Source organism: Pygocentrus nattereri, chromosome 2, assembly GCF_015220715.1.
Source record: "Pygocentrus nattereri isolate fPygNat1 chromosome 2, fPygNat1.pri, whole genome shotgun sequence".
Taxonomy (NCBI): Eukaryota; Metazoa; Chordata; class Actinopteri; order Characiformes; family Serrasalmidae; genus Pygocentrus; species Pygocentrus nattereri.
The window spans coordinates 53327868-53339985 of record NC_051212.1 but is presented as its reverse complement, the minus strand read 5'-3'; the positions used below and the strand labels follow the sequence as shown (position 1 = coordinate 53339985).

Below are 12118 nucleotides of genomic sequence, written 5' to 3'. Positions count from 1 at the left end.
TGCTCCCCGGGTGCTGCGGATAGGGCTGCCCACCGCTCCAGGCAAGTGTGCTCACTTGTGTGTTCATTCACTAGTGTGTATGTGGTGTTTCACTTCACGGATGGGTTAAATGCTGAGGGGAAATTTCCCAGTTGTGGGAAAGTTAAGGGTCTCTTAACTTAACAAACCCAGCTTTTAACAGCCGTTCACATATAAAATAAAATCATCATATTTCTAATTAAAACACAAAAAAAGTGCTTAATTGCAGAAAATATGTGTTTCGGTATTGACAATTCTTAACCTTCCACACCGATTTTCAATCTTTGGGGCGCATTTACTTCAAAACGATGGAATCCAACTGCTCTCCATGTGGACGTGAGGGACAGGGCCTCACGTCCTGCTCTAAAATGCAGGGCCAAGGCTGAAATACGGCTCCGCTTACAGACTAACGCTGTGTTTCGGTGGTGACATGAAAACATGGGACAGCGTTTCTTTCAATTAAGATTTTATTTCAAAAATTAAACTAATCTAAATCTTTCAATTCCACTTTAAAAGAAAATTAAAAACCTTTTTCAAAACTGTAAATATAACTTTGGCAAGTGGAAATGTCTCAGTTAATAACTTGGGTTAAATAGATCATAACATCTGATCTCAATTGTTTTTTTTACATTTTTACCGTGGGCCAGCAGAGTGAACTAATCCAGAAAAATGGCCCATATGAGAAACTTCAATAATATTTTAAGTAGCTTGTAATGCAGTGCTTTCACGCTGACCTTGCGGACTCTTTTGTCTGCATAATTGAAATGTGCTTTTTGTCTTCCTCCGATGGTCGGCAGTTGCAGAAATATGCCGCACACCCAAGCGCTGGAAGCTTTTTCAGAGTTTAATAGAAACAACAGAATTCAACTCCTTTCGCCATTTCACAGCAAGGCGGCGTCACATGTTCCACAACTTCTGTACATGATGTTCCTTTTCAGCTTTGTTGACAGGCTCCTCAGCAGAAGTAGAACGTGTGTGTGTGTGATGCCGTGAAGGTGTGAGTGTTAGCACCCTATGGAGAGTGCTGCGTCACTCAGAGCAGAGCCGCGAGGTCCTCACCTCTCTGTTCACGCCTACAGCAGCAGAGACAGGAGAGCAGACATCGAGAGTTAGACGAATAATTCGGTACACAGTGTTCCACTTACCTGAGATGTCGACCAGCCAAGACATGACTGGTGCCCAAATTTTGCTTCTTCAGTTTAGAATTGGAGCCTTGAGGCTAATGCTGCTTAACACCAGTAGAAGTCAACAGTCACCCAAATCTTTTCTGTACATACATCCCCAAAACTACAGGAGCTTTTATCAGTGTATGGCTTCCGATCTTATGGGAAGCTTTCTACATGATTTTGGAGAGTGTCTGTGGGAATTTGTGTCCATTCATCCAGAAGAGCATCTGTGAGGTCAGACACTGATGCTGGACAAGAGGGTCAGGCTCACAATGTCTGCCCTAATTTATTCCAAAGGTGTTGGATGGGGTTGAAGCCAGGGCTCTGTGAGTGCCAGTCAAGTTCCTCCACACCAAACTCACCCAGTCAGGCCTTTATGGAGCTGCTTTGTGCGCTGGGGCTCAGTCAAGCTGGAACAGGAAAGGTTCTTCCCCAAACTGTTCCCTTGAAGTTGGAAGCATGGAGTTGTCCAAAATGTCTTGGTCTGCTGAAACATTTAGGTTGCTCTTCACTGGAACTAAGGGTTCTAGTCCAACCCATGAAAAACAACCCCATATCATTATCCCTCCTCTACCAAACTTTACAGCTAGAACAGTGCAGTCAGGCAGGTAATGTTCTCCTGGCATTCACCAAACCCAGACTCATCCACTGGATTGCCAGACGGAGAAGCATGAGTCCAGTGGCGGCGCTTTACAGCACTCCATCCGACCCTTGGCATTGTGCTTGGTGATGTAAGGCTTGCATGCAGCTGCTCCACCGTGTAAACCCATCCCATGAAGCTCCCGGCGCTCAGTTTTTGTGCCAATGTTGATGCCAGGGAAAGTTTGAACTCGACTTTTATGCTCTATGCACCTCAGCATTCGGCGACCCGCTCTGTAACTTTAGGTGGTCTGTGCTGTCATTCCTAAACGCTCCCACTTTCCAATAAAGCCACCCACAGTTTGTGGAATATTTAGGAGGTAAGAAATTTCACTGAGTTTGTGCATCCCTTCACAAAAGTGTGTAAGGTCAGACTGCATGGCCTGATTTTACACACCTTTAGCAATAAGACTGAATGAAACACCTCATTTCAATGTGTCCTCAAGACTTGATGATGAATAGACCAATAGACATACTTCAAATTTACTTCAAAGAAAAGTTTTTGCCTTCTCTTGTAAAGTTAGCATTTTGGAGATACTTGTTTTTGTTTGGCCAGCGATGACATACAGGTGGCGTAGTCTATCCCCACTGTGTCCACTCACGAAAAACGCTATCTAGCTCTTAAATGGAAAATGGGACCATGGGGGTCCTGACCACTGAAGAACAGGGTAACAGAGTATCAGAGAAACAGATGGACTACAGTCTGTAACTGTAGAGCTACAGAGTGCAGCTATACGGTCAGTGGAGCTGATAAAACGGACAGTGAGCGTAGAAACGAGGAGGTGGTCAGAATGGTTATGCCTGATTGGTGTACTATGCACATGTACATATAGTGTGTGTGTGTTTTTGTTTTATTTAACAAGAACCATAATGTTATTGTGACCCCCCACCGCGCGACCCTGGGATGGATGGATGGATGGATAATGTTATGTAATGTACACCTAACCCACCTAACACTACATGTCATTTATCCAAACTCAAGCAGCTCACACTGTCTTTTGATTCTCCTCCATCCTCTTACATCACTGTGGTAGCTCCTGCTGCAGCGTCTAATCAAACCCCTGCAGCAGAGTGAAGTGGAGGGGAAGGTGACATTTTTGCCGGTGCTAAAATGATTAAAACCGCATGGAGCAGCCATCCATGAAGAAACACAGACTTCCTAAAGCTTCTGGAATGTCGTAGCAAAACATTTGGCAATCAAGACAGGATTTAACTAATAAAACAAAGAAAGCAACACATTACTTTTCTCCCTGATTGAGTCACGGCCAATTCTGCCCACTTGTTAGGGTCCCCACTACCAAGCTGGGAAGGTGAAGAGCTGGATTTTACAGAATCTTGTAACATGACTTACTGTATATACAGAGGTATATTATATTACTATATATGTATATTACTTACTGCATATATACCAACATCACGACCTTGTTGCCATTTCTCCCAGATAAGGTTGTGGAAGTGTTCTGTTGATTAGAAAGTTTGGACTAGCACCCATGGTGGCCAACAAGATTTCAGGGGCTTCGTCTCTGGTTACAGTGTAGTGATGAGCGATATGACCTCAAATCAATATCACGAATAATTGAAGATTTTATGTTATTATTTACGATGAACGAACAATTATTTCATTTTTATTTTTGAAATTCACGCGGCTTTTACATCAATGCAACTCAACATTCGTCATAATTTCGCGCTGCTGAGACCTCATAAATATTCGGGGTGATATTTCTGCAACAACATTAGAAGAGACGTATCTAAAACCCTCTGTGTTTGAAGAGATTTCTAAAGAAATGTCTGAACAGGGCCGCAGGGGAACGAGGCTGCGGCGTCACAGAACAGTTAAAAGTCTGAAATTTTAAAGAATCCGAGCACGCGAACCAAAGAAGTGACCGCGCCCTTTTTACGGCTCGAACACATTCTGGGTGATGAGCCCAGCTGCCAGTCAGTGAAGCTTCACGTTGGCTCCTGTGATGCTGGTGAAGATGAAGCTGATCCTCCGGGAGCAACTGGCGTTTGTTGCCAGTTGTGATTGTTTACCTCTGGATCAGCCGTGTGAAGCTCTGTTCTTTCGCACATGCGGGTCAGTTCAGTAGCTGATCTGTTCAGACTGATGTCGCATACAGATCACATTTAAAAGATACTGTGAACAGCCAAACCAAAAAATCAGATTTGGTGAGAAAATCCGATTTTGGCCACTTTTACCTGCGGTTTGGATGCAGCCTGACCTGCGTCCACTCGCAGAATGGACATGGTGGAGTCACATGACTACACGTGCAGTTTTTAAGTGGACAGTGCATGAACATACTGAGTGGATAAAGGATTAACAGAATTGTAAAAACGGGCAAGATTATGTTGGTTAGAGGTTCTGAAAGTCGGTTTCAGGTACTTTTTGATTAATAGCCCAGCCCTACCTGAGAGATCCATGTGATACATGGCATCTTATTACAGCCTCTTGTGTGTTCATCAGTTTGGGGCAAAGTTTTGGTGACTGGCCTCATTTCTCCTCTCTTGCCGTCTCTCACCGCGTGTATGTATTCCATCAAAAAACGCATTTCACTGTCACACTTTAAAAGCTCAGTCTGTCTCCTCTCTGACTTTCCATCACAGGCGACACTTTACAGCGCTTCAGAACAGCCTGGCCTCGCTCTGCACTCATACTTTCAATTTTGAAAGCACGCAGTGACAAATTATGCACTTTTTGCCCCCTGAGGTGAAAAGACTCAAACCCTTCCCACCCCAACGGAAATACCCTAAGAGGTCTAGAATTAGCCTTTTTTAACTGAATTGTCAGAAAGAAATTGTTTAAATTATATTGATTTGTGTTTGATTTAGTGGGCAACACGGTGGCGCAGTGGGTAGCGCTCTCACCTCAGAACAAGAAGGGCCTAGCTTCGGGTACCCGGCCAGGCGACCAGGGTTCTTTCTGTGTGCAGTTCTCATATCTGTGTGGGTTCCTCCCACAGTTCCAGGACATGCTAAATCTGCCCTGCGATGGACTGGTAACCTGTCCAGGGTGTATCCTGCCTTCCACCCAGTAGCTGCTGGGATGGGCTCCAGCCCCCCGTGACCCAGAGGGAAAGTGGCTTGGAAGGTTTGTGTGTGTATTTGATTTGCTTTCAGGATTGGCAGGTTCTGCACTTCTGACTTTTTAAACTTTGTTTTGCATTTTACATTTACGGCATTTGGCTGACGCTCTTATCCAGAGCGACTTACAATTTGATCATTTTACACAGGCAGGTGAAGGCGGTGTTAGGAGTCTTGCCCAAGGACTCTTACTGGTATAGTGTAGGGTGGTTACCCAGGCGGGGGATTGAACCCCAGTCTACATCGTAGAAGGCAGGGGTGTTACCCGCTACACGAATCACCATTGGTGCAAAATAAATGACAAGGCAAAGAAATGAAAGCCTTCGTTTTTTCCCTCTTACAGTCACAAATGTGGCATTGATTTGGGTTTCAAACCTGCACTTTGGACAGATCTTTTGTGCTTGAGCTACCAGCAAGAAACAATTCAAATAAAAGTTAAATGAAGTAGAACTAGTTTGGGATTTTTAACCACAAACCTCAATTTATACCAAAAACGCCACCATTCTGACTCAGGATTGGTGCCTCATGGCAACTTCTAACCACAGCGAGAGAAAAACCTGCTGGAGGAAAGGAGGTCAGGCTCTGTGCTACCCCAGTAGTAAAGCATGCCGATGAAGCACTGAATGTCTTTGAAATATTTATGATGCCATCCGAGGTGCTGCTGTATCTGCTGCGTATACGACCAGCTGAAGTGAAACGTGAAGGGGAAGCTGTGGAGAAAATGGTCACACTGGAGGAAATGGCTGCACTTGGTTACACTGGAGAAAACTGTGATTTTTCCGCAGGAAACAGTTGTACTAGAGGACACATTCACATCAGGGTTGCAGTAGAGGACAGGGTCACATCAGAAGAAACACACACAACAAAGGAAACAGTAACTACTGAGGAAATGGTAGCACTAGGGAAAACAGTCACATCAGGGAGAAGATCTCACATCAGGGAGAAGATCACATGTGAGTATAGCACCACCAGAGGAAACGGTGTCACCAAAGAAGACGGTCACACAGAGGAAACAGTTGCATTAGAAGTGATGGTCACACTTGAGGAAACAGCCACATCAGAGGAAACAGTCGTGCCAGAGATGGTCACCCCAGAGGGAACGTCCACACCCGAAGAACTGGTAACACAGTCACACCAGAGGAAATAGATGCATGAGATGAGATGGTCACACCTGAGGAAATGAGTAACCAAAGGAGACATTCGCACCATAGCCTAAATGGTACCATTGGAGGAAAAGGTAACATCTGAGGAACTTGACATACCAGAGGAAACAGTCGCACCAGGGGAGATGGTCATGAGAAACGGCCACACCAGATGAAATAATAGGGGGCATAGTCTGGTCACACCAAAGAAAATGGTTGTATTAGAGGAGAAGGTAACATCTCAGGAAACAATCACACCAGACAAGAAGGTAACACCTTAGGAACTGGACACACCAGAGGAAACAGTTGCACCAGGGGAGATGGCCACACTTACGGAAATGGCCACATTTACGGAAATGACCACACCAGAGGAAACAATCACATCAAAGGAGATGGTCACACCAGAGAAAACGGCCACACCACAGTCGCAGGTGTGAGTCGTAGCTCCAATGACTATATGATCTAAGGTTGGACTAGAACAGGGGTTCAGACAGCACAGATGACTAGTTAGATGCAGGTTCTATTTGGATATGCTGTAGTTGGATACTTCAAAGTAGTGTTACTTATCTATAAATTCTGAAGTAGCTTGGAAAATATTCTTAATATGCTCGGAAAAAAAACGTAATGAGCCTCTCAGGTTATTACATCAGCTGATAGTACCCAAGATAACAAATGACGTTGAGATAGAATTGAATTATTCTGCTAAACGCAACCATAACCAACTCCCAGATGATCTCTTTAGCCATGTCCAAATCTAGAAATGTAGATTAAAGACCTTCATGTTTTCCTGATCTTTGATTAATTCCCATGACGAGCTCAACGTCATACTGAGGCTTACTATATAGTCATGATGTAGACTACAATGCAGACTGGCTGAGCAATTCTTAGGTTATTGAAGTGTGTAGTAACACTTTGGACTCTCTGGTGGTTCCTGGCCATTTAAGAGGTTCATGTATTTTTTATCCATCTTGTTCCTTTTTTATCTCCGTTTTAAATTTTTATGTAATGAACATGTGAGCACTTCAAATTACCCTTATCTGTGAATATGCTATTCAAATAAACATGCCTAGTGTTCCTGTAAGAATTTGGCTATGGCTTTGGGTCTGGATGCTTCTGGATGTGTTATGTGTCTGAGGACCTAGAACAGGAGGCAGGAGATGGATTCAGCTCAGAAGACAATTAGCAGACTGCTATAAAATACAGGTACGCTCATATAATACGGGTTCCTGACATTGCTGTAGCGTTTGTGAGCATTTTGGACCCCAAAGTTCCAAAGTCAGAGCTTCTGTGGTGAAATGAATAAAAATACTCGGTTTATATGGTTAAAAATACTGGATTTTGAGTAGTCCCAACGTTCAACCCCCAATGGATTTTTATCCCAATGTAACACAGGTATCAGTCATGTACTGCATGCCTGCTGAGACTTTTGAGTGCAACGTCCCTGAGAAGTGTCCCAAATTCTGTCTCTCAATCTATGTTCTACAGAAACGTCCGCTTTTCTAACTATCCATCCATAGGTGTCACTGGTGTTACCGATCCTCATTTGGTGTTACACAGGATAAAGGTCATTTTTAATGAAAAGCGCATTTCACTAAATAACAGAGCATCAAACCACACGCTGTCAATCATGGAACATCCACTCAAATATGGAATTTAATCCATTTATATTCTATTTTTTTCACAGTGACCTCAGAATAAAGTCGGTCACACCAGTGACGTCAGCTGAAAGCTTCATATGAGATCATGAGCTGAATGAGAAGATCTCTGAGAACTGAGAGACACAGTGGACTCCCCGTGAGCTTTTCCTCATAGATCCTCAGAAAACAGGCCAAAGGAGGTCGAGTGACATCATCAGTGTGACTTTTATTTCAAAATAAGAGATTTTTGTTATGCGGTAACACCAGTGACACGAGTCCTGGGGAACTTTCATTACATATGTTTTGTATTTATGTTTAGACTATTGCAGTTGGCCTCAGCCTCCACACACGACTGTGAGGACGAGCTCTTCTGTGGTGCTTGGAGTTCTAGATGATTGATTTATAAACCAATGTTGCTAAATTGAGGCTCAAGAAGGTGTGATTGTTAAAATAACTTAGTTTTATTTTAAAATAAAATCAAATTTTAACCTTAACCTTAATCTTTAAGCGCTAGGGACACAAAAAGCAGGTGTTTCTGTAGAATGAACCGTATGTATTCATATATGTGTTTGTTTTTGTGTTTACTGTTGTCACTGTTGCCTCTGTTGTTTTGTAAAGCTGTTGTTTGTTGGCTGAAATCTTCTCGTTTCTGCAGTTCTTGAGGTTTTTGTTCATGCTGTTTTTGTTCATGCTTGTTGCTGATGTTTGTTTTTATGTTTGTTGTTGTTGTTTGTTTTTATGTTTGTTGTTGTTGTTTCTAAAGCTGCTTGTTGATTGAAATCCTGCCACTGTTGCTGCTGTTGACAGTATTTTTGTTATGAAATGTTGTTTATTTTTGTTGTTGTTGATGTTTATATCTGTCTTTGCTGCTGTTTGTTTGTTTTTGTGGTTTGTTCTCGCTGCTGAGAGAAGTCATAAAAACCACTAGACGTTCCTACTGGTTCCTTTCTAACTGTTCTAGCTGTTGTTGCTGCTGCTGTTTGTGTTGTTGTTTGTTGTTTGTGTTGTTGTTTGTTGATTATAAGTCTTATTCAACGTTTTTTTTATGACTGTTGTAGCTCCACCCCCTGATCCTGATTGATCAAAGGCGCGTGGTGGCGCGGCGGCGGGCTTACCCACCGCGCGCTGCTCCACATCTACAGCTCTCACTGCAGAGAGAGAGAGAGAGAGAGAGAGAGAGAGAGAGAGAGAGAGAGAGGGGAGAGAGAGAGAGAGAGAGAGAGAGAGAGAGAGAGAAAGAGAGAGAGACAGAGAAGAGAGAGAGAGAGAGAGAGAGAGAGAGAGAGAGACAGAGAAGAGAGAGCGAGAGAGAGAGAGAGAGAGAGAGAGAGAGAGAGAGAGAAGAGACAGGGAGAGGGAGAGTGACAGAGAGAGAGAGAGCGAGAGAGAAGAGAGAGGGGGGAGAAGAGAGAGAGAGAGGGAGAGAGAGACAGAGAGAGAGAGAGAGAGAGGGAGAGAGAGAGAGAAGCAGAGGTCTATGCGAGCTCCAGCACCATGGACAGAGGCAGCAGGGAGGCGCGAGCGCGAACCGGAGCGCGCGAGACCGAGCCGTCAGAGCTGACGGGGCACGAGGCTTTGACGGAAGGAGCCAAATGAAGCGCGAGCTTCTGCGACTTTCCCCCTTTTCCGTCTCTTCGTTAAACGCCGACTGAGCTACACCGGCTGGAATGGATTCCGGACTCCAGGAACTTTCCTCCTTTCCTGCCTGCGCGAGCAGCGCGCGCACTAACAGGTCGGGCTCGAGCGTGAACGGAGGCTTCGAGAAAGCGATGCAGATGAAGCGCGGAGTCCCGCAGCCGCTCCTCTCCCCCCTCTCTCTCTGCCTGAGCGCGCGCGAGGCTCGTGCACGATGCAAATGAAGACGCGTGGAGTTGTGCAACTTTTACCTTTCCGCTTCTCCGTCCGTCTGAACACGCACGCGACGGCGGCTCGGGTCCCGGCGTGAAAACGGTGTCGATTCTTTGTCAGTTTTGCAGCATGGGGGCGCTGCTGCTGTGGCTCCTCGTGCAGACGGGGCTTTTGCAGGGCTCCAGCTACGTGTACGGTTACGGGTACGTGGACTGGGCGGACAGTGAAAATGCACGTGGGGATGCGGAGGCGCCTCAGCGGCCAACAGTGCGCGCCACTGTGGCGCACCGTCTGGAGGAAGACGTGCCAAAAGTGGTGGCGGCTTTCCTGCACACGGGGGACTCGTCTGCGTTGGCGCAGGCCAACTGCTCACGCCGCTATGAGTTGGGTGGGTTGCGAGCCTCCTCTTCCTCCACGTCTCGGCACTCCTTGCGGACGGCCGTGGAGGCCGTGGTGCGAGCCGCTGGCCTGCTGAATGGCCTGCTGCCCCTGGGGGATGGGCAGCCACAGCGGGACGCGGTGTGGTATGGTGCACTGGTGCGCAGCTTGCTTGACGCGGACCTCAGGATCCACCGGGCAGCGCTGGCGCTCCAGGCCAAGCCACGGCTGCTCCTGCAGGCTACCAGGAGTGGCGGGCATGTGGCGGTGAGGGACCTAAAGGAGTCTGAGTGGCACGATGAGTTCAGGGAGCGGAAGAGGGTGCACGGGCCCAGAGGGCAAGGTCCAGAGCCAGGCGAGATAAAGTGGTCAGCGCCGTACCTGGAATGTGAAGGTGGAAGCTTTGTGCCGCACTGGCTGTTAACGCTGTCTTCAGGGATTTATGCGCCAGGGACGGATGCGGCAGCACCAGATTTCAGGTAGGAGATGAAGAGTTCAGGTGGAGAAGAGCTCAAGGAAAAAGTTTAAACGGAGAAAAGTTCATGTGGGATAAATGTTAAGGTGCTGAAGAGTTCAGACGAAGAGTTTGAGTAGGAGAACTGGTCAGGAGGCAGATGACTTCAGGTGAAGAGTCCAGGTGGTGCAGAGTTCATGTGAACAGTTCACGGGATGAATTTAGGTGATAAAGAGTTCAGGTGAACAGCTTCTATTGGGACAAGAGTTCAGACGAACAGCTCAGGTATGAAGTTCAGGTGCAAGAGTTCAGTAGGAGAAATGTTGATGTGACTGACAACTTCGAGATGTGAAGAGTAAGAGATAGGGGAAGAGTTCAATTGAACAGCTCAGGTGTGGCGTTTAGGTAGGAGAAGAGTTCAAGTGAATAGCTCAGGTGGATGAAACGTTCAGTGGAGAAGAGTTCACAAAGGAAAAGAATGTAGGTGAATAGGTGAGGGGGGAGTTCTGGTAAACAATTAGTAAGAGAAGAGTTCAGTGTAGGAGATGAGCTGCAGTGGGAGAAATGTTCAGGTTTGGAGAAGAGTGGAGGTGAGAGAAGAGTTCAGGTGAATGAACAGTTGAAGTGAAGATTTCGAGTGAAGAATTCTGTAGAAGAGCAGCTGGATGTGAGGGAAAAGGTCAGGTGAGAGAGGAGTCCATGTGAACAGTTTAGGTGAGAGAAGAGTCCAAATGAAGAGTTCAGTTGAAGAGTTCAGGTGACAGAAGAGTCCAAGTGAAGAGCTCAGGAGAAGAGTTCAAGTGAAGGTTTCAGGTGAGGAAAGAGTTCAAGGGTTCTGTAGAAGAGCAACTCAGTTTATGGGAACAGTTCAGGTGAGAGAAGAGTCCTAGTGAAGAGTTCAGGTGAAGGGTTCAGGTGAGAGTAGAGCCCAAGTGAAGAGGAGAAGAGTTCAGGTAAAAGAAGTCCAAGTAAAGAATTTAGGTGAGTGAAGAGTCCAAGTGAAGGGGTTCGGGTGAAGAGTTTGAGTGAGAAAAGAGTGAAGAGGTCAGGAGATGATTTCAGGTGAGAGAAGAGTTCAAGTGAAGAGATCTGGTGAAGAGTTCAGGTTGAGAGAAGAGTTCCAAGTGAAGAGCTCTGTAGAAGAGCAGCTCGGTGCGGCGGAAGAGTTTGGGTGAGTGTGTGGGGGGTGGGGTTCTCATGAAGTGTCCAGGTGGAGGAACAGTTCATGTAGAAGAAGAGACTGATCCCAGCTTCCGCTTGATTGTTCTTGCAAGGCTGAAGAAGGGTTCTGTAAGCGAACACCTCAGCATGAGGGAAGAGTTCAGGTAAGGAGTTCAGTCGAGTGAAGAATTCAGATGAGAGAAGCGTTAGGCAGGTTTAGCTGAGTTTGATCCCAGCGTCCTTCTGATCTTCTCGTGCGAGGAGATTTTCAGGGTATATATGTTGTAGTAGTTTTAATCTGCAGTGCTTCAAAAATGTGAATGTGAATGAATAAACTAGATGCTGTGAAACTGCTGAGTAAACAGGTGCCAACTGCTCCCCTTTAATGTCCCACTGCAGGCTGAGCTGGTGAAATGAATGCAGAATGAGTCCAACCGCAGCAGCAACACGAAATTATGATCATTGTTCTAATTGTGCCTGTTTATAAAGAAAACCGTTCGTCCCTCTCAGGTCACCATGATGCTGTGCAGTAAAAATCAGCCTGGCTGTTGTCTCCCCAGCACGCTGTCCTCCCTGCGTTAATTTTTCATTGCTTTC

At 45.9% G+C, this 12118-nt stretch overlaps 1 protein-coding gene across 3 annotated transcripts in view; it reads left to right on the top strand.

Annotated features, from left to right (window-relative positions):
- Nucleotides 1-9069: 9069 nt before the first annotated feature.
- Nucleotides 9070-12118, top strand: part of gpr158b (G protein-coupled receptor 158b) — a 65411-nt gene continuing 62362 nt past the window's right edge. For 2 of the 3 annotated variants that reach the window (XM_017703440.2, XM_017703438.2), the window contains exon 1: nt 9070-10385. In XM_017703440.2, the coding sequence (XP_017558929.1) occupies nt 9658-10385 (728 nt within the window). In that variant the 5' untranslated portion in view covers nt 9070-9657. The remainder of the gene's footprint in view (nt 10386-12118) is intronic. The other variant, XM_017703439.2, reaches the window with a different exon arrangement.